The following is a 23,405-nucleotide window of genomic DNA, read 5'->3' as shown; positions in this document are numbered from 1 at the left end:
GAAGATTGACCTCTGAAATGTGACTCCAGCTCATCGCTTCCCAGTTGCAGTGCCACCTTCCTTAACGTACGAAAACTTGCTGACAAACGAATTAGACATGAAATGCATAAATCAACATTGCAAGTGTACCTTCGTGCTAGAATCGCCCCCAAGGGTATGACACTCTTCCTCACACCAGCTGCTACAAACCTAGACGAACACGACCAAATGACATGGAAAAATGTCCTCCTTGAGGCATCTCTTCAATTAACAGAAATCGCTCTCAGTCACAGTGGTAAGCAGGTAAAGAAACTGGTCACTATGATCAACCCCACTCTCCACCACAACACTTTATCGAAGGAATAAATCACCCGGCTAACACAATTGGAACAGAATAAATACCAAGCCATCATGACCACGAAAATTCGTAAACTGAAAAGAGGTCATGTGCCCTACCCTGCGTTTCCTGATATAGTTCCTTATCCCTACAACACCACCACCCAGGAACCCACTGACAGTACAAACGAGCACCCATCTATGAACACACCCTTTGACACTGTGATTGTAAACCTACCGGACACGAGGTTGTCACCTGATGAAGAAAAACTGCTACCTAAACGACTACGCTTCTGTCCGACCAGAAAATTTTTCGATCAATTCCACTTGTTGCGAGACCTCGACAACTTCGCCAGAAGCTTAAGGTTGCGCGAATATTTCTTGGACAGGCCTTTTAACCACGAAACAAATCACTGCCGTAAAACAAATGATTGGACACCGAACAGTAATCGAGACAAGTGTCTGGACCTTTATATCACTGCAGTTCAGAAATATATAGTGCATGAATACCACAGACAGAAGGGAAAACGAGAAAACTTGGCAAAATTTGAAAACAAAATATCAGTATGAGAAATCTGGCATCTAGAACAGACATAACAATAAACCCCGCTGACAAAGGAGGAGCAATTGTAGTCCTTATTACAACCAACTACTTACAAGAAGCATACCGCCAACTAGACGACTCAAAATTTCCCGAGCGCCTTTCAGGTGATTCGACAGACGAATACAAACGTATCGTATCAACAGAACTAAAGAAACTGTTGGATGCAGAAAAGATAACCAACACTGACCACAAACTAATGTGAGCAGCATACCCTCGTCCATCTTGCTTCTACATCCTCCCAAAAATATATAAACCCGGTAACTCAGGTCGACCAATCATATCAAGCATCGGTACAATAACTTGACCCATATCAAGGTACGTGGACAAACTAATAAGCCACATTCTATGCACCCTCGCGTCGTACATTAAAGATACCACAGATTTGCTTCGAGACATTGCAGGTCTGTGTATGCTGAAAAACTTGTACTTGGTTACTTTTGATGTCTCTTCATTGTATACAAATATTCTTCACGATCAAGGCATAGCTGCTTACAAAACATGTACACCGACCATAGGCAAACTAACACCCCATATTTCTCTGCCATCACATCATTGACGAGGATCGTCCTCGAATGAAATTCATTCAAATTTAACCAAAAGTATTTTCTACAAATCAGCGATACCGCTAAGGGCACCAAAATGACACCCAATTATGTCAACATATTTATGGAAAATCTAGAATCGAAGTATCTTGCACAAAGTGCCTTGAAACCACTGTTATACTGAAGATACATAGACGACATCTTTCTTATTTAGACCCACAGTGAGGATGAACTTCTCAGCTTTAACAACACTTACAATGCTGTACATCCAAACATACACTTGACACACACCTACTCGCAATCAACCGTAAATTTTAGTGACGTTACCATAATGATAGAAGAAGACAAGCTTTCTACAACCTTATATCGCTAACGAAAGGATCGACAATCATACCTCCATTACCAAAGCGATCACTCGCGCCGCTATCAAAACAGTATTCCATACAGCCAGGCTGACCAGTTTAAGCGAATCTGCTAAAGAGACGCTGATTTTGACACGAGCTAACAGAGGCTAAATTTATGCTCAATGAACAAAAATACCCCCCACATGTAATTGATGACGCCGTCCAAAAAGCGAAAAAACTGAAGCGTGATGAATTACTTAGAAAGTGGTCACCACAAGAAGACCCACAACGAACAAATCTCTGCTCAAATTACAGCACAAATTTCCCCAATGTAAACAAAATCTTTAAACGACATTACAACATTCTGGAACAAAGTGAACTTCTAGAACCCGCATTCCCATCTGCTCCTGGCATCGTTTACCGACGACCACGCAACCTCAAAGACACACTGGTCCACTCTCAAATCAATACCTTACCCCCTAATAAGTCATGCCAACCTTGTTTAAATTCACGGTGTCTTGAATGGAAAGCGATGCGAGAAAAATACAAAGCAACCAGCACACAATCTATCCTTTCGATTAACACACGAGGAAGCCTAACATGCGATTCCTCTAATGTGGTACACCTACTCGAATGCAACGTAGGCAGGATGCAATACATCGGACAAACAGAAACACCATTTAGAATTCGCTTTAATACTCACAGAGCCCATGTGGAATCAGCCCCAAATCTACCCCTGTCACAACATCTAAATCTTCCCGACCATGCATTCGACAAACTACCAGTAACGCTCTTAAAGACGGGATTTAAATCAAACCGAGAACGTAAACAACGAGATTCAAATCTTATCCACCGATTTAACACCCTCAATAGAGGAATAAATGAGAATCCGGGTACACTTGCAGCAATTAAAGCATTAGAAAACAATAACGGCAATAATGAAAAAAAATAACTGAGTGCACGGCACTGCAGCTGCGAAGGGCACTGGACAACTCAAAGTAATTCCAACTGTAACTACTCTTCCTGAGTACAGTTGTCTGTTTCTGTTTTTACCTCACTATCCGATCAATTGTGCCAAACATGACATGCCCAATAGCAACCCTGTGCACAGTCGGGAGGCCCCTACTGCACATGTAATTCAGAAGCAGGCAAGAACTGTCGTTGCAGCCACTTGCCAGCCTCTCCGGCAATATGCGGCGCCCCTCTTTCTACGACGAGATGTCGACGGGGCACTGAGTAGTTAAAAGCTTTCTCTTCTAAAAAAGCTATTTTCCCCCCACACCGAACAGCCAGAGCCGGGAGGCACAGTCTGGTCGGGAACAATGCGTTCGTTAAAAGAAGGATACACAGACCACAGACATCCTAAAGGTGAAAAGGAGAAAAGGGAGAGAGATAGAGGGGAAGGGGAAGGAAGAGGAAGTGCACGCATGGACAGACGGATGCACTAACTAACGACCGTACAGAGGGGCGGACGAATGGATAGACAGGCAGACGCATGGCCGAACAGATTAACAGACAGACAGGCGGACGCACGCACAGACGGATGGACACGGATGCATTCTTGGACGCATGGACGCATAGACGAATAGACACACAGGCAGGCGGACGCACGCACAGACGGATGGACACGGATGCATTTTTGGACGCATGGACGCATAGACGAATAGACACACTATCTGACTGACGACCATACGGATGGTGACACTCACGATCGCGCGTACGAACTGGCCTCTTCTTTACCCCAATCATCATCATTTACTCCTGGAGATGCTGTAATTTTGTTAAATCTAGAAACTTGCTAGCAGACGCATCCTGCATTGGATTTGTGAGACGCTGCAGGTGGAATGCCTAAAGGAGAGGAGGGGGACAAGCGTAGGTTAGTAGCAACGCCACCGAGACTGACTCAAGGCCGGGGGGCTTCCGTGGGGCCACGAATATACGCCATCAGTAAGGGGCCCAGTCCCACGTCTCCGCTAGATGGCGTTGGTCCCCTGAGTGGCGGGGCCTCGGCAGCCTTGGCGCGGCGGGCACGTTTGGACGCGCAGTGAGCGTTCGTGGCGCGGATGCACGTTGCTGCTTGGATATTCGTTTCTGTGTGTAGTTGGGCAACGGCGAGTGACCTAAGTGTTTATCGCGTGTTATGTGTGGCGAACAGGCTCGTGCAGAGTTAGAATCAGCGCCGAAATGCCAGGAAAGTGTTGTGTGCCACGGTGCAACAGCAATTACAAGAAAGGCCCCAAGGTGCACGTTTTTTCGTTCCCTCAAGCCGACGAAGCAAGACAAGCGTAGATACGTGCCATTCTACATGAAAACCTGGTCGTGTCAGCGAATGCTAGGGTAAGAAATTTTGAATGCTTTATAATTTTCTCATGAAGACACCCTAAGGGCGCCGGAGGGCATTACGGGGGGCATAAGTTGTGCGCTTGGCTGACTTTTTTTGCTGCTACACGTGTAATATACTTATATAATGATACCTGGGGTTTAACGTCCCAAAATCAAGATATGATTATGAGAGACGCCGTAGTTGAGGGCTCCAAAAATTTTGACCACCTGGAGTTCTTTAACGTGCACCTAAATCTAAGTACCACACGAGTAATATACTGAATAAAATTAGGAAGAAAAAGACAAAAAAGACCACTCATATTTACACCCATCGCCGTTTTATTCATTTAATTGTAGGAGTTTGCAGCTTCCGCTTCTTAGACTTGTTGTCCGAATCCGAAAGTTTGTTGTTCAATTGCCGGCAAAAGTTCTTCAGCAGAATGTTCGTGCTGCACCACAATATATAATTGAGCACCACTTCACTTGCGTGTCCCTTTTCACAGACGTCGAAATCTGAAGGCTCCTCGTCACTGAGCAGTTGCAGTGTTAGTTCTGTGGCCACTTGACGTTGGTTTTGAACTTTTAAAAATTCGGCACATTTGGAAAGCTCTTCCACAACAACGTAATTATGAGCCACCGTATTCACAGCTGGCATTGCTGGGTAAACCAGCCCTCCCCTGTCAATTTCTTTGACAAGACTGTACATGCGATTTTCCGGAGAAACATCGACAGTCTTGCTAATTGTGAGGAGCTCTCTGCATTTGTCACATTTTAACCTCTTCACAGCGTTCTGCACCGAGTAACCAGCAACATAGGTAACCACTGGAATGACATCCTTCAGTTTTGAAAGCGCCTCCTAGGTCACAACAACGTTGAATTTTCCACTTGGCACTGCTGCCTGCGTTTGGAGCTCTTCCCAATATTGATTTTGATCGTTGTCGATTGCGGACGCCGTGCTGATTTGTGGTAGTGTGGTTTGCAGTCGCAACTTGTTCTCGCACTCGTAAACCTGTCTTACGGACGAATGATACTGCGAGCCAGTCAGTCGTCGGTAACAACCAAAACGTTCTTCCAGACGCCTGTTTGGAACTTCCCAAGAAGCACAAAGGACATCTTGAGCTCCTCAAAGCAATATGCGCAGATTTCAATGAGCGCCCGAGTCGTCTGAATAAGAGCCCCATGTCTCTCATCAGACAACTTACAGACATCCGCTCTCCTTTACAAATACAAATGCACTATTTGCTGCTTCTGCATTGTTCAACGCGATACCAGCGATGTTGCCTCCCTTATAGTCAAAAAATGGCTTTAGATGAATTTCGTCCATCATCACAGTCACGTAGCGTTGCTGCTCATTCAACTCGAATATCTTCTTGGCCATGTAGCGAAGGAATGTATTGTCTTGATGCTCTAGTTGGGGGTTCATTCCGAAAGACGTACAAATTGACCTAATGGTTCTTGGGTGTGGCATGATGATGCTCCCGTGACTGCGCATGTACTTGTACGCGTGAGGTGATATAGTAAATAGTATGCAGCAGTACACCATAAATTCTACAGAGTAGCACCGTCGTTCTTTTTTTGTTGACATTAACTTCACTTGCTCAGCGAGCAGTTGAATGATCGGGGTGTTATCACTTTCTTGTGCTGTGTATAATTCGTTCAGAAGAGAAGCGACTGTATCGAAGATGTCTGTGGTTGAGTTTTCAGAGCTTGACCTCTGGGCACTGTTGAACCCCTCGACTCCTTCCAGCAATTCCAGCAGCCGTCGTTTGCTGTCGATCACGGACGGAACTACCGTTTTTGACCCGAGCCGCTTTACTGATGCTTTTGCGACTTTTACCGTAAGAGTTAGGTCGGTTTTTACGACAACAGAGTACTTAATCTAAGGAGCGTCATAATTACAAATGTGAGCCAAAATGACGTGGTCACTGCATTAGATGACATGCCAAAATGTCAGCTTCTTGCCTCGAACGAAGTTTGCGACATCTTTCAAATCGCAGAGCTTATCTGCTTCTTCCTCTTTTTTGGCAGTGAGAATTGACTCGGCGAGCACTTTCTCAAGGGAAGCGGCCTCTAAGCGCATTCGCTTGCTCTCTGGGTCCTCTCTTCTAGAGCTTTCTATAGACAGGTAGCTTGGGCAATCAGGGAATACCGTCGGTACTGCCTCAGCTCGAAGCCACAAACGTGAGAGCGGTGCGGTCACTGTGCGGCCGGTGGCTTGGTCAATATAGCTTTTTTCCCAAACGATGTCTTCGGCTTTAAAGTGACGTTCACACACCTAAACAAAAGAAACATATCCTACCATCAGTACGGCTACCTCGTAGCAGCGACAGTACATTCAGGGCTTTGCGTGACGCGTTTACGCGTAACGTGCTACAAACTACAAGGCTCGCCACGCAACGGTAGGAGCAACCTCCATGAGAAAATTATAAAGCATTCAAAGTTTCTCACCCTGGCATTCGCTGACATGACCAGGTTTTTACGTGGAATGGCACGTATCCACGCTTGTCTTGCTTCTTCGGCTTGAGGGAGCGAAAAAACGTGCACCTTGGGGCCTGTCTTGTAATTGCCAATGCCCCGTGGCACACAACACTTTCCTGACATTTCGGCGCTGATTCTAACTCTGGACGAGCCTGTTCGCGACACATAACACGCGATGAACACTTAGGTCACTCGCCGTTGCCCAACTACGCACAGAAACGAATATCCAAGCAGCAACGTGCATCCGCGCCACGAAAGCTCACAGCACGTTCAAACGTGCACGCCGCGCCGAGGTGTCTGAATAAATAATATAAGGACTTCTGTTCAAGCGTTCCCCCGTTTCCGTAGGCCCCATCGCTGCTACGTCACAGAGGCAGCCCCCCGGCCTGGAAAGAATTTCCTCTAGGTGGTGTTGTTAGTAGGCGCTCTCTGTGGCTGTCTTGCGAGGCGAGAGAGGAACATCGAAGGAAAGGAGAGAGACAATAGAGGCGCCCATGCACATTGGGGGGAGCGAGCGCAAGCAGGAGATGAGAGAAGTAGAGAGAGTTACGCACTGCTGCTGGAGAGAGAGAACGAGGGGAGTCGCTCAAGTGTAGTATGAATGCGGACTAAGCACGCGGCACATAACCGTGAGCAAGAGATGCTCCGCATCTAAAATCACCGCCCAAGCAATCTGTAGAAATTATCAACAAGCAAAAGCTGAAACGTGCGGTCCCAGTTCTTAGCAGTGGATTAAGCCCAACGTAACAGTGAAGCGTTTGACAATTGCTGGCTCAATGTTCGTTCTATAGACACTCCTTTTTCTCAGGCTTACCAGTGTTTATTTCAAATGCCGCACATTGTGTCTCGCATGATCGTAGACGAATGTAATGAGCGGTAAATGCGTTTTGCAATGTGTTTATTACAGTGGTTGTTCTCGAACCACAGGCGTTAACAGACGCTGTAGCCGATACCAATGCGCAAAAGGAGAACCTCCCATAAAAGCATCATTCGCCCCGGCGAACGCAGTCCCGCAGTCGTCATATTGACGCCGCAACGCCTTGTTGTCGCTAAGGTCTAACATAGCGAGCCAAATCAGACGGGAGGTATCAGGAGGAACTGCTGTACTCGGGCTTGTTACCATGGTTGCGACGACGTCACTCTTAACGCAGCCCATGACGCGCGTGCTTTGGACGACACAGTTGATATCACAGCCAATGCATACCGCTCATTACACCGCTGCCGAACTAATTTTCGTTTCTCCTAAGTCGCAATGAGTACCGTGCAGGGGTACGACCCAGAAACAATGCAGGTGCAAGAAGTGTGAACTGAAGCAACAGCGGCGTTTGATAAGACTACCGAGTATCTAATCCAGAAGAAGGCTGCAACGCAAGCAAGCGTGGGGCTTACTTCCGCCGCGTTGCAGCAACGTGCATGACTTAGCCAAAAACCCGAGCCTGCTTTTAGTGAAGAAAAATGACCGAAGCGATGGAAGCCGACGACTAATGCGAAAATACGGGCAGAGGATGGCGTCGCAGTGATGAAACCGAGAGATGTGTGCAACCTTAGTCAATAGAAGGGCAGCAACTTGCTCGGGGAAGCCATCAATGTCGCTGTTGGACTCCCGCGTGAATCTCCGGTGCTCTCTATTTGGCCAATACGGGAACAAAACATTATTGTCATGGAATATGAGACGCTCAGCACATTTGACAACTTCTATCACTAGTGCACCTTATGCTTGGCGGCCGCAAATGAGCTGTGCATACCTACCTCAAGGCGACGGAATACCTGTGCTGTGGAGTAATTCAAGTGAACCCTGCAACCTCTGAATCCAGCATCTCTGAAGCTGTCTTCAGAGATGCTGGACACATCAGTCGTAGGTGTACAAAAACTGGGCAACTCAAATGCAGTGGTGCTTTCATTCGAAGGTAGAACTGTTCCGTACAATATATTCTACCGGGGCGGAGCCATCTCTTTGCGTCGCTACCGTAAGACAACACCGGTATGCATGCAATGCGGCACAGTGGGACACAGGACGGACGTATGCGCCAGTCCAAATATCGTCTGCTGCTCAACCTGTGGAGCGATGATTCCAGAAGCCGGGAACAAGTGCAGGTTAGTTGCAGTGTGTGTAGAGGCGCGCACATCACGAGATCCGTCAAATGTAAGAGGAAGTACTGGCATGTCATCGACGGCCAACGAAGATGAAACCTGGTTAAAAACACCGACATCTCCTACAGCCAAGCACCACAGAACATCCATTCACATCGAAGTTGAGCGTCCCCATCACGTGGAAAGAACGATGAAGCGGGACCATTCGATGCACCCAGGGCGCATCCTGAAACGGGAGTGGCCAACCACCGCAACAAGGCAAAATATGGCAGTCATCCAGCTGCCCAGGATTGCCCACCAGGCAAAAAAGACAACGACCACACCCAGGGGAGCTGGGCCAACATAGCTGCCTCCAGGCTGCCCATGTTGGCTCAGGCAAAGCCTCAATTTCAAAATATATGGTTACAACAGAACTTAATTGAACTGAAGCGTCGGAGTGTTAAAACCACCGAAAGTCATAAGGCTTTACCAGACAACGCAATTGAAGCAATGATAGAGGAAGACGTCCAATCCAGCACAACGCAGGTAGGACCAAATGCAATAAAGCAATGAAGCAATCTACACTGGGATCAAGTGCAGAAAGCCGAACAAGAAAATGATAGCGGTGCTATTGGTGAGGCTAAAATATAGGCTATTGGCCTCGAGGATATACCGTGACACCACCTACGTGATGACGTCCCTCAAAGAATGCCGGGTATACTTTGGCTGCTACAACGCTGCATTTTCTGCGCTTTTGCTGTGGACACCGCCCGTGCTTCCCTTTGTTTTGAAGCTCAGTGCCTAAAGAAGCCGTAACCTATAGTACGGGAAAGAAAACTACAAATCGATGCCCCCTCAAGCACTCTTGTGTCTAATTGGCATCGCAAAATTGCGACTAAGAACCGGTGCGGCCATGGGGGACAATGCAAGTGGTGTCGCGAAAGCAAAGCTGCCGTATTCCTCTACACATCATATGTGTAGAGGAATGTATGACGTCGAAACGATCGCGTCGCTAGCCTTTCTAGTGGAGGCCGTCATGGCTAATAGTAATGCGATCCATACAGCATGTTCAAGCAGATAAGGACCGAGAGTTAAAGAATATCATTGAACAAGGTGTTCAAGCAGCCATCGAGGTGAGTGTAAGGGACACAATTGAACACACCATTCAAGCAGACCAGGGGCCACGGCTCCTCATGCTACAAAACCTCTAAATGAAATTGAATCGTAATATGAAGGAACATAATGAGAGTACCCCACAAAAGGTCTTCAAGTTATCGGGGCGAAAAGCTTGTAAACTCCCTGACAAATGCGATTCTTGTGGTACTTGAGAGGAGCCCGAAGACTACAGCCTGCAGGAACAAGATGGCTAACGTGCCCAAACTAAATATTATGCAATGGATTTGTAGAGGCTTCATAGTAAAGGACAAACCCTGCAATAATACCTAGAGTCACTAGCTTGAATGCATGATATTATTACGCTGCAGGAAGTACATACCAAGGACAAAGTCAGACAGTACAGCATGCTTCAAACAAACGCACCTGCTTGCCTGCTGGTACACAAACACTGCACTGCAACAACTATAGACCTCAAGTTCATACAAATTGTACGCTACACTTTTATTCGGCTTGTTCTCTCACGAGATCAATGGCCAGCTTTTACATTCTTACTATTTATAGCCGAAAACATGATGGGACTGCTACGTTCGATGAAATATTTCACAACGCGCTCCGCCACGTCAAACGGGCATCAGTTCTAATAGTCGGTGACCTTCTTGCGCATGCACTTCAATAGATACACTAAAGAAGACATCAAGAAAAGATAATTGGCGTCAACCATTTATAATTGTAGTGTTACATTACTCCCAGACCTGCAGCAACCTACGAGGATAGGTAACAGTAAATCCCGGGATACATGCCCTGACCTCTATTTAGCGAAAAATTTATATGATTGCGACTGAAATAACACTCAAGAAATGCTTCAAAGTAACCACTGTATCTACGAACTGGTGCTACAGCAGCAATACTGCCGTAAACTCAGAGCACAAGCTAGTATCACTGCTTGGACTGCTGTCAGGGAGGAAAAAGATAGCCCACTTACACAACCCATAGACCAATGCGAAGAATGGGCCCACAGTATAATTGACTCGTGAGGGCGATACAAGCGTTATCTCCAAACTAATGTAGGCACCACCGCAATTGATAACCATTTGTTTTTTCTATGGGGTGCGCAAAGAGCCAGAACGCGGCAGTGAAACGCCAGAAATTAAACAAGCGCCTCAAGCTTACTATAGCCAGCCTCACACTAGAGGCAGAGGAGTGTGCATGATAACTGGCGTGGGATAGCTGGCTTGCCAATTCCGACTCCCTTAACGGAACTCAACATACTGAGACAGCATGAAGGAACCTCCTGAGATGCCTCACTGAACCGAGTAAAACTAAGAGGGAGCAACAGCGAAGCCTGAAGTGGGCTCGTCCCGGAATCGCGGTCACCAATGAGGACCTCATTCAAGTACCTAAAGACAGATATCTATGCACGACAAAAGATAATTAACCTGAACAGGAATTTACTGGAGCCAAAAATGAGGAATTAGACCACAAATTCGACACCAACGAAATCTAGGCCGCACTCAGTGCCATGAGACGAAGCACGGAACCTGGTGGTGACAAAATTACTGTCAGTATTCTTGCCCTTTTCATTCTTAAGATGCTTGAAGGCCTCACAAAATATATGATGAGTGTTGGCGAAGCGGCATCGTGCCCACGACCTGAAAAACGGTGGAGGTTACGTTCATCCCTAAATCAGGCAAAGAATTTAATATCAGTAATCTTCACCCGAGATCCCTAACGTCATGGGTGGGGTGGCTAGTGGAGAAACAAGTGAACCAAAAGCTATCTACGTACCTCGAGGACCATTTACTCATCCCCGACACCATATTCGAGTTCAGCGCACATCTGTTAACGCAAGATGTTCTGCTGAAACTCATGAAAGAAGTTATCGACCCTAACAGTAAGTAAAAAGGTAGAGCCATTCTTGCATGAGATTTTAGCGGGTATTTGACCATTTCAAGCATTCAAAATTATTACAAAATTTACAAGGAACGGGCCGTGGAAGACGACCATTCAACTACATCAAGAAGCTTTAGCTGGCTGACAAGCAATCATTAAAATCGGAAACATCAAGTCCGCACCAATGATCAAGAGCACCAGGAGCACATCCCAAGGGATCGTCCACTCCCCACTCCTTTTTAACATAGCACTCTTGCAGCTTTCTGGGAAGCACAACACCATATTGTATATTCCTCCACAAAAACGGAGAAAGCGTCAAAGCAGTGAAGGGGAAACTTGGGATAGGCAAAAATCGGATGTATGTGCTAAGGGACAAAGAAGGCAAAATAACTACCAATATGAATCGGATAGGTAAAATAGTGGAGGAGTTTTACAGAGATCTGTACAGTCGCCGCGACAACCACGACCTTACTATTGTGAGAACTAACAGTAACCCAGATGACAACCCACCAGTAATGATAGAAGAAGTCAGAAAAGCTTTGGAGAGCATGCAAAGAGGCAAAGCTGCCAGTGAGGATCAGGTAACATGACATCTCCTGAAAGATGGACAGATTGCGTTAGAAAACAAGCCACCCTGTTTACGAGGTGTCTCCTGACAGGAAGAGTACCACAGTCTTGGAAGAACGCTAACATCATCTTAACACATAAGAAAGGAGATGACAAGGACTTGAAGAATCACAGGCTGTTCAGATTGCTCTCTGTAGTATACAAGCTATTTACAAAGATAATTGCTAACAGAGTAAAGAAAAAAATAGAATTCAATCAACCAAAGGAACAAGCAGGATTTCGAACAGGCTACTTAACAATCGACCGCACTCATACTATCAATCAGGTAATAGAGAAATGCTCAGAGTATAACCAACCACTATACATTCCCTTCATTGAATACGAGAAAGTGTTTGATTCAGTAGAAATATCAGCCGTCATGCACACACTGCGGAATCAGGGCGTAGTTGAACTATATTTAAACATTCTGGAAGAAATCTATAGGGGATCAACTGCTACCATAGTGCTTCATAAAGAAAGCAACAGAATACCAATCAAGAAGGGTGTAAGGCAGGGGGACACCATCTCCCCATTGCTATTTACCTTATGCTTACAATAGGTTTTCAGAAGCCTAGAATGGGAACAGTTAGGGATAAGAGTTAATGGAGAGTACCTTAGTAACGTGCGCTTCGCCGTTGAAATTGCATTGCTGAGCACCTCATGAGATGAATCGCAACTCATGATTACGGAGTTAGACAAGGAGAGCAGAAATGTGGGTCTTTTAATTATTCTGCAGAAAACGAAAGTAATGTACAGCAACCTCGGTAAAGCGCAGTGCTTCGAGATAGGTAATAGTGCACTTCAAGTTGTAAAAGACTATGTCTACTTAGGGCAGGTAATGACCGCGGAGCCGAACCACGAGACTGAAGTAACAAGAAGAATAAGAATGGGGTGGAGCACATCTGGCAAGCACTCTCAAATTATGACAGGTAGATTGCCACCATTTCTCAAGAGGAAGGTATATAACAGCTGTATCTCCGGTACTTAGCTACGGAGCAGAAACCTGGAGACTTACATAGAGGGTTCAGCTTAAATTGAGGACGACGCAGCGAACAATGGAAAGAAAAATGGTAGGTGTAACCATAAGAGACAAGCAGATAGCAGAGTGAATTAGGGAACCAACGGGGGTTAAGGATATCATAGTTAAAATCAAGAAGAGGGACTGGACATGGGCCGGGCATGTAGCGCGTAGACAGGATAACTGCTGGTCATTAAGGGTAACTAACTGGATTACAAGAGAAGGCAAGCGGGCTAGGAGGAGACAGAAAATTAGGTGGGCAGATGAGATCAAGAAGTTTGCGGGTATGAATTGGCAGCAGCAAGCACAGGACCAGGTTAACTGGCGGAAGAGGAGAGAGGCCTTTGTCCTGCAGTAGACGTAGTCAGGCTGATGATGATGATGATGATGATGATGATAATAATAATATTCGGCATGCGCTACACAAAGATGACGTTACAATATGGACAACACGTGGGAATCTAGGACAAATAGAGAAAGCTCTTCAAATGGCAGCCGATAAGGTACAACACCAAGCGGAAGCTCGTGGTATCCAATGCGCACAAGAAAAGTGTGAACTGTTAGTGTTCTGGAGAAGAAAAGACAAGGTCATAGTTCGGGTACATAGTTCGGGTACATAGTTCGTGGTAGTTCAGACATAGTTCGGGTACATGAAACACCCATTCCAGAAAAAGACAGCATTCGGATTCTTGGAGTCATATTTAGTAACACCGGGGCTAACGGAGCCCTGCCGAATAAGTTGCAAGCACATGCGAAAAAATCCCGCGCATGCTTTCTAGAATTGTCAATGGGAACCGAAGCTTGAAAGAACATGATCTCCTACCGGTTATACAGACTTTCATAATGTGCAGAATAACTCATGGCACTCTGTACCTTCACTTACGGAAATCTGACGTACATAAATTAGATGTCCTAATTTGTAACCTGTACAAGAAGGCGCTACATTTGCCACAGAAGACATCCACGTCATAGCTTGTGAAATCAGGTATTCACAACACAGCCGAAGAGCGAATCTAGGCTCAGCGTACAAACAAATTATACGGCTGGCCACTACCAAAACAGGCAAAAATGTCCTAGATAATCTCCGCATTTCTGTTCCCCTACAGCGTCCAACAGCCGAGACATACCCCATGACTGGTGGGGCTGTTTTCTGACTAAGCCTCGTCCCCGGAATATGCACCCATATTACCACCACGGAAGAAGAGCAGCTCGAGCTAAAGCATTGAACGAATGCTATGGTAACACACAGGGGGCCTACTTTGTAGACGCTGCGTACCCGGGGGAAGAATTTCTACAGTAGCAGTCATTCGCCGAAGCAAGATAGTTGACGGCTTATCACTAAGATGCTCTGATGCATCTATCATAGAGAAAACTCCAATAGACCTAGCAGCAATTAACGTGCACCATTGCGGAATACAAAGTCACAGATACGAAGGTAGCGTATCGGAACTACATGATAGGTCGTTTTTCACCTCAAGCTCATGCCATACTATGGCATGCACGAACGTGGGCCACGAAAAAGCATCTTATCTGGGTGCCAGGTCACCCGGGGGTAGCCGGAAACGAGTTAGCACACAGCTCGGCTCGAGCATTCCTTCTCCTCGTTTTGTCTACCGGCCCTTCAGACCACGAAATTCAACCACAAATACCGGCTACAACGTAGACAGACATGCTGCAGCTATATCGCCTACCAAGACAAACTTTGCCTCATCCCGCTAAGGCCCTTACTAAATCTGAGGAGACCTGTGTGCACAGGCTTCAAAACGTGTCGTACAGCAGCCTGGTCATAATGGCGAAAATAGACCCCGAACAATTTAGTGCATGGTGTAAATTCTGTGCCAGCCACGCTGGCCTCTTTCGAGAGGTGTGGGCTTGACAATCTAATAGAAGCATCGGGCAAATTGCGCAGACAACGTGGGAGGAGTGGTAGGAGGCTTTGTCGGGCCCAGCTCTCGAGGACCAGTCGCGACTCGTGGAGCGGGTGTGATCTGCGGCATGATACAACGCAGTCCCGGAATAGGGACTCACCCAGTAGTCTCTTGATCTACATTTCCTGCAATAAATGATTTATTCATTAAATCATTGATTAGTTCGTCCTAGCTCTGTACACCTTTCACTGTAAAAACACACGGGTTTATCGAAGGTTCTCTTCGAATGGGGGACACTCTAGCGGACTCTTAGACTTTGCACCTAGCTTTCAGGGCAAAGTTCACTCATCATAAATAGATTTTATAGTGTACAGTCACCCGTTCCTCCTTGTGGCGGCGTCGCTATCAGCGTAGTTCCGCGGCGGCCACGCGCGGCGCCTGTTGTGCGCCGTCGTGCAGTCACCGATGACGTCATTTCTGAAGTATGTGTCAAGGGTGCACACTGATATTGTATATGAAAGAGAAACACTGCGTGAATGGAGGTCTCTCTGCGGAGGTTGTTGTGCAATCTTCGGTGACCTTTTTCTTTTCCATTTCATAGCTAGTGAGAGAATCCATACGTCATAAATTTAGGGTAATAACGGTGTTTTTGAATAACGAATACCCGCCAAAAGACCAGACTGCAAATAAATTACGCTCAATTTATTAACGCAGGTCTGTGGACTTCATAAACCTAAAGACATACGGCATGCACACTTATCAGTGGTACAGGCCATTTGTTGACCACAACAGCCCCCTGTTTCCGAGAGCTGGAGAACGTCCCGTGCTCAACAAGCTGAACCTGGTAAATAGTCCTTTTCATGTTTACATGTCAAAATTGTTATATATATATATATATATATATATATATATATATATATATATATATATATATATATATATATATATATATATATATATATATATATATATATATATATATATACATAAGAGAAAGTATTTTATACCTAAGGGCTCGTTTTCCGTGTTTTGACACTATAATAATGAGATCTAACAGACAATATTGCCAAGGAATGTATAGGGGAAGTTATTAGAACCAATGTAATGAAAATAGGAAGAAAGAAGTGTTGGTGAAAAAATAACTTCAAATAACACGTTCGATGTTCGATATATATATATATATATATATATATATACATATATATATATATATATATTGTCATGACCAAGAAACGCTGGGGCTCGAGCACGTGGGGCAGCTAAGGAAAGGAGAGGACGATGAAGGAGAAAATATAACAGCTTGCCTGACGAACGTGTGCTGTCTCTCTCTCGCTTGATGCAATATATATAAAAAACAGAAAAATGGCATTTTTTCTCGACGCTTCCAACGAGTCTGGTCTGTGACCGGGAACAGGAACGTAGCTATGGGTATAGTACCTACATTTATATATAATCTTTCGAGGCAGTAATCCAAAAAAAAAGAAGCCAGAATTGGCGAACAACAACAAGGAAAAAATAAACGTAATGAAAGTGAAGTATTGGGTGAGTTGGTTTCTCAATATTAAAAAAAATGCGATGCACATTTTGCGAAATGCGAATTTGAGGATAAGATACGAAACGAAGTGAACAGTAGTATCTCCTTCGTCTCGGGTCTTCTCTCTGATTTCATATTTCATAATAGCCGTTGCGCAGTTTTACAATGAAGAAAAGATTACAAAAAATTAGGGGACTCTAAAGCTTAGCCTTTAAGAGTTGAACGCGATAGCGATATCCGGTTCCTATAGCATACTTTAAACACCAAGTGCATAAAAAAAACCTTTTAGAATTCACTATGCACCCGCTACATGGCTTGGAGGGAGTAGTCACAGTAGCGTGTGTGCCTTTTGTAGTGGAGTACCGACTTTCAAGAACGGAGCCATTGTGATAATCACATCTATAGCGCTCGTTGGCAATGGACGCTTGTACCATGCATTATTACTGCAATATTTCATGTTTAATTGAGAAGCATGTTTACAGGACGCCTATTTTTGCGAAGCATGAAAGCTACTTTCATTGCATTTCTTAACAGAAGGAGTTCTTTCAACTGTTCCTACAAGTAAAGGCATGGGCGTATGGTAGGCATGGCCGTATGGAACATCAGCAGGCCATGCAAACGACTCATATTAGATCCCCACATGAACCCCAATAATTTTTGATCAATCCCCAGTGAGCTCTAGGTTGTTTTATGACTCAGTTATTTTATTTCTGCATTCTTCATTTTCTGTCAGGCATAAAATTAAGATTTTTCGCACAAAAGCAACGACGCTTACGTCGGAATTTCCGCTCGACGAGCGCGTTAACACTATTGCATTGATAGGCAATAGCAGCAACACTTGTGGAAAAGAGGGGGAGAAGTACGCTTGCAATAGCAACAACGCATATAAAAGGAAAGAAAACAAGGTGGAGTTGTCAGCATTGGAAAACTCCGCGTGAATATTTGAACGTACCACGAAGCACGTCACATTCTGCCAACACTGTTGTGGAATTGCACTGATTCCATAGAGTGAGGCCAATGATGATATGTGGTGTTTAACGTCCTAAAACGAGCATATAAGTATGGGCAACGTCGTAGTGGAAATTTCGGAAATTCTGACCACATGGAGTTCTTTACCGTGTAACCAAATCTGAGCACACGGGCCTACAGCTTTATCGCTTTCATTTAAAATGCAACCGCCGCAGCAGTGACTCTATCCCACAACCTGCGGGTCAGCAGCCGAGTGCCTAAGCCACTAGACCACCACCGTGGGGCAGAAGGTGAGGCCGAGCTTCTATGCTTGATATAGGAAAGTAGCTGTTGAACGCATGCGCGTTATAAAAAGTGATCCCGTCTCTTCTTTCAAACTTGTTGCTCAGGTAGTCTTCCACCCCAAGAAAGGACACCAAAATTCCTCCACAAAACGTTAGAGATGGGTATGCAATCACCGCTTCTACTTGGCGGGGTCGTACGCTTAAGCGACATTTTTCCTGTTTCACATACTCCACCCCATTGTGCCCTTTATTTCGTCTTGGAGCTCCTGAGGTATTTATTGAAACTATAGGATGTGAAGAGAATTTCATAGTATTGGCATGAGAAAAATTAAAAGGAACGACCAGGTTGGTTAGTAGTGTGCGTGCTCTACTAAGATGCTTCACGGTGAAAAAAATCGTTGAACGCAGCCTTTATGAACGCGTACCTGCACTTTCGAGCAAGCTATCTACTTAGGCGAAAATCTTCCGGATTCTCTGTAGCCTTTTGTTTGTCTATTCGCGTCGTGTCGTGCAGTATATTGCAGCTACAGAGAAAAGTGCTCATTTTGGCAAGTTACGAAAAAAAAATGGTAGATCCCACGTACAGAGGGAATCGATGATGCGCGAAGAAAAAATGAGGTAGGTTCGATCATAGATCACTTCGAAATCCGCACAACGCTACAAAGCGGAGGCAAATTATGCCACAGATGACTTTCATGGCATGATTATCATGTTTGAACGCGTCATTTACATTCGTCATCTATTCATGTCACCTGATACCGAACTTCGTATACGTGGAGCTAGCGAAACGGCCGTGAGCGCGCTATCAGCGAAGCATGTACTCATGTTTTACATCACACGCATATCATGATTATGCTTGGACCTGTCATTTACATTTATCATTCATTCACGTCACGTAATACTAATTTGGTTTAGGTGAAGCTAGCAAAATGACTGCAAGCGCATCATGAGCACAGCATGTAGTCATGTTGTGACATGGCACGCATTTCATGATTATCATGTTTGCAACAGTCACATACCTTCGTCATCTATTCACGTTCTGTAATACCAAATTTGGTATATGCGAAGCTAGCGGAACGGCCGCGAGCGCGTCATGAACGTAGCATGTAGACATGTTGTTACACGGAACGCATGTCATGATCTTCATGTTACGGTCTGTCGCTTGTGATAGCCATGCAGTCATGTCATATCATACCAGTTTTACAACATGTCATGTGAACAAATTCATCACAAAAGAAGAGCATAAATAATAATCATGACATTCAGGACATGCGTGTCATGATTTTTCTATTATGGCTAGTCACTTATGTTCGAAATACAGTCATGCTATGCCATACCAACTCTGCTATTCATACCATTATCTAAACGGCCAGGAGAGCGAAAAGTCGTAGGCAGATAGATAGATAGATAGATAGATAGATAGATAGATAGATAGATAGATAGATAGATAGATAGATAGATAGATAGATAGATAGATACCGTCAAAGTCACCGAAGTTCGCTAAGATATGCTTCGTATTAGGAGAGCTAAGAAAAGGAAGTGAGTTAGGTCATAGCCCACTACTAGGTGGCATTAGTATTCAGCTTAATTCTTCAATATATGAATTAGTGATATTGAGAAGCTTGTAAATAGAACAATTTCTTTTACATGAAAAAAAAAATGCCAAATTCCTTTGATGCTGCCACGAGGATAAGCTGGCTGACATGTAACTCTCCTTGTTCAGCACTATTCTCGATGTTTTGTAAACGTGACGACAGGCTTCAGATTGCACCTATGTGTATTTGTATGCAGCGGTTGACGAGTACTCGTTGTTTTTTGTGCATTTGCATGCAAGTTTCACGTTACGATGCACTCAATGCCTTCATGAAAAAGCGAGGTGAAAGCTTTCTTGTACTCTCAGTTTCGTTGACACGTGTTTTTTCTTCACAGGCTTCTAGCGCCAACTTGTGGGCCCAACTGGGCATTCCAAAATCAAAAATCATGGTCGGAATACCCACATTCGGTCTTTCCTGGGTACTCGTGAACCCTTCGCAGTGGAAGGTTGGTTCTTTGGCCACTAGACACGGCAAGCATGGCAACGGCTTTTTGTCTTTTGCAGAGGTGAGCGTTGCTTTTCTTTCTTTTTTGGCACTCATGTAGCGCCCCCTACAAGTGAAGCCAGCTTTGGGATCTGCTAATTGTGTTGCCTTCAGCCTGTGTACATCCTGTTTCCGTTTTTAATGTAACTTGATGAGGTAATGAGGGGTTTTGCTCTTACTAGGTGCAAAGGTCTTCCTTGGCATTGGCTGAAGTAGCGTACCGATTGAACAGAAAATTACAGGCGCGAAGATAGAGCTACAAAGAACAGCTTTTATACTGACAAGTGTCAATATACTCCCAGTGATATGTGGTGGCGTAAGTGTTTTGTTCACTTACTATAAATGTTAGAATGCGGCTATGGTACACCCTTATGATTAATATATATGTACAGGTGCAGTACACCTGTCGATAAAATGTTTAGACAGAGCAGGTTTGATGCCATCAAGCATGAAGCGTAGAAGCGGGATGACGACGGTGGACATTTAATACAGAGTTGTGACTGTTCTTCCTTTCGAAGTTCGGCGCACTGCCACTGTTTATGGAATGCACAGACGGGGATTTGCTATACAAAAAAGAACACCTATAGTCAGAAAGACGCGAGGGGCCTGTAATCACAAAAAGGGGGGTGAGGGGCTGCCGCCTTTTCGAAGTTTGCATAAAGCAGGATACTTTGCCGAAAACCACTATTAAAAATAGGGGTTTCCCAAGGCGCTCAACCGTTCTAAAAAGAACAGCTATTATAGTACAAGTGCCAATATACCTACAGTGATAAGCCGTGGCGTAGTCGTTTTGTTCGCTTACTATAAAAAAAAAGCTAGATTGTGGGTAGGGTACAGCCTCATAATTAATATCAGTGCAAAGAATGTATAGGACTACAGGATATTATCCTATAGAGCAGGCCTGCAATCTGAAAGAAAAGGAGAGGAAGGGGGGGGTGTCCCTGATGTTTTGCCAACAATAAAAAATGAAAATAGGCGTTTCTAAATGCGTTCAACAAGTACCCTTTTCCCCAAAAAAACGCCTTGGCTGGTCACTGGCTGTATTGGTGACATGGAATATTAACTTATACCACAACGAGGAAAAAGCATACGCTGAAAAAGAGACACAAACAAAAAGAAAAAGGCATACACAATTATCCTGCTCAGTAAGAGTATATTTGAGCGCAGGTATGTTTTTTATTGATAGGTAAGACAATTGATTCGACACAAACTTGAATGTATTTGTCGGCTGTGGCGATGCCTCTCTCGTTCATGTTGTGCTGCTTCCGGGAACAGTACTTTTACCTTGTGCATTATTGCTTCAATCGGTGCTTCCTAAGGCTTTCTCGTGTCATTCTCCTAATTATCACTCTCAGCTGCAATCCTCGTTCGCTTATCATAATATTTTGTGTTGAGAAACTGCTTCCTTCGTCATACCATGATTTGAAACAACAAGCTTAACGACTTAGCCAACCCGGCAAAGTGGGCGCTCAAGAGCCGCTTTGAAACGGAGCTAGGCGTTGCTAAAGTAAAGCACACACAAAACAATGAAGCCTTCAATATACATATGCATACTATACTACCCTTCAACAACTTTATTACAAAAAAATATAATTTACGTGCATTGTGATGCAATCTTGTAAATGAAAGTCGGCTACGTTGACGGCCTGCATGTGGTTGAGTTCATATTTAGTTTATACGTATAGAAATATATTTAGGTTGTCTCTGCAACAGCTGAGTTTTTTTTTTCATTGGCTGCTTTCTGGCCACCTAGGATTTGTGTTGGTGTGTTTGACTACTATTGAACAACGTTATATTGTTTTGTTCCTAGCTTCCTCTTTTGTGAAAAGGACAATAATGCACTGCTCGGTGTAAAGAATGTGTGCGAACAGTGCCTCTTTTTACTATTGCGTTGTGATCTGTGACTGACGATGCACTCAACGCAATCTAATTTACTTTCAGGTGTGTGCACTGCTGAAGGATGGCGCACAGAGAGAGTATGATGCCGAATCAAAGGTCCCGTATCTCCACAAAAAAAAGTTGTGGGTGAGCTACGATGACCAGGAGAGCGTCGCACTCAAGGCTAGTATCTTGCTATACGGTAGCATATGCCTTCTCTCTGAGTCGTGTTCTTTGAAAATTTTTCTGCATGGTTGTGCTTCACGTTTATTTCTTCATTGAGCACACATTCACGAACAAAAAGCCAATGCACAAGAACACACTTGCGATAGCTAGTTAAGCTGAAAGAAAAGTATGCATTCTGATCCATCTCCTCATTCGGCAGGGCTGCAAATGATAGAAAACAACTAGAGAACATCAGGCCTGTGGCGATCAGCGTTCATTGATGGACTCTACTTTATTACTCACTATATGAACATGTTTTCAGATTGCTAAATTTTCCAGTTGTTCTCTTAAGTGTAAAATTGACTTTGACAACGAAAATTCCACCATCTGCACCACCAGCACTCGACGTAATAGTTGCGACAAGGCGACGATTAGGTGCATGCTATAGCGACTAATGTTTCAAGTACTCTATGTCAGTGACATTACCGTTTGCGATCAATACCCGAGCATGCACGCCTCAGATTATTTCAAAGTAGCACCTCGAATTGTGTTCTTAATGGACATAATTTGTTTGCTTCGTGTTCTTTCTATACTTTTTACCATTGTTAGAAAGTATTTACCATTATCTTGGGCCTGTTTTTGTTGTAAAAATGAACATGGCAAAACACAAAATATGAAAACCACATTTCGAAAACTTAAAAACGTTTCCATATAACTTAGTACATCGTCAGGCCACAACTTCGAGGTTACTTTTTACACATGCATCAATACAAGAGGCAATTCGTATTCAGTCAGGCAGGTACAAGAAATCGTGTCGTTAACACACTCAGTCAAGCTGGCATTGTCGTTCACCATAACGCTGTATCAGGTGTCACATCTAAGGAGGTGACCAAGACAGGCCAATAAGTGGCTAAAAGTTTGCTGTACTTCCTTTGTATTGTGCATGCACATCACCAACCCGTGGTGAAGCCGCATCCTGAAACAAGACTAAATTGAAACTGTTCGCGAAGTATACCTTTCATTAATCTATTTCACTTTTCGAGACCGAGTTCTACAATATAATTTGTAAACATTTCGACATAGTTCTGTTCAGCTGAGTAGAATAATTAAAAGACTAACAACGAATATTTTAGGTGCCCTTTTTTTCAGTGCAAAGGAAATCCTATCAGTCATTGAGTATGGTCCGGGAATCGTTTTTAGGAAAACGCCAGAAACATTTGTGTTCAAAGTTTTTTCATGTGCAACGAATATGAACTCGTATGCACACATGTTGCAAACAGCGAGTGCGTGGGTGGTTCGTGTACGAGTGCGGTGGTTGACTCCG

General features: G+C 44.5%; 1 protein-coding gene and 1 pseudogene across 2 annotated transcripts in view; one reads left to right on the top strand and one right to left on the bottom strand.

The window, feature by feature from the left end:
- Positions 1-23,405, top strand: part of LOC119177855 (acidic mammalian chitinase) — a 126,110-nt gene that overhangs the window by 80,348 nt on the left and 22,357 nt on the right. For both annotated transcript variants that reach the window (XM_075887389.1, XM_075887390.1), the window contains exons 7-9: positions 15,888-16,017; positions 19,890-20,060; positions 21,980-22,099. In XM_075887389.1, the coding sequence (XP_075743504.1) occupies positions 15,888-16,017; positions 19,890-20,060; positions 21,980-22,099 (421 nt within the window). The remainder of the gene's footprint in view (positions 1-15,887; positions 16,018-19,889; positions 20,061-21,979; positions 22,100-23,405) is intronic.
- Positions 5,326-6,728, bottom strand: LOC142771007 (uncharacterized; annotated as a pseudogene).

This window comes from Rhipicephalus microplus, chromosome 1 (assembly GCF_043290135.1).
Source record: "Rhipicephalus microplus isolate Deutch F79 chromosome 1, USDA_Rmic, whole genome shotgun sequence".
In the NCBI taxonomy this organism is placed as follows: Eukaryota; Metazoa; Arthropoda; class Arachnida; order Ixodida; family Ixodidae; genus Rhipicephalus; species Rhipicephalus microplus.
The sequence above is the reverse complement of the archived record's forward strand: the minus strand, read 5'-3'. Positions and strand labels throughout refer to the sequence as shown.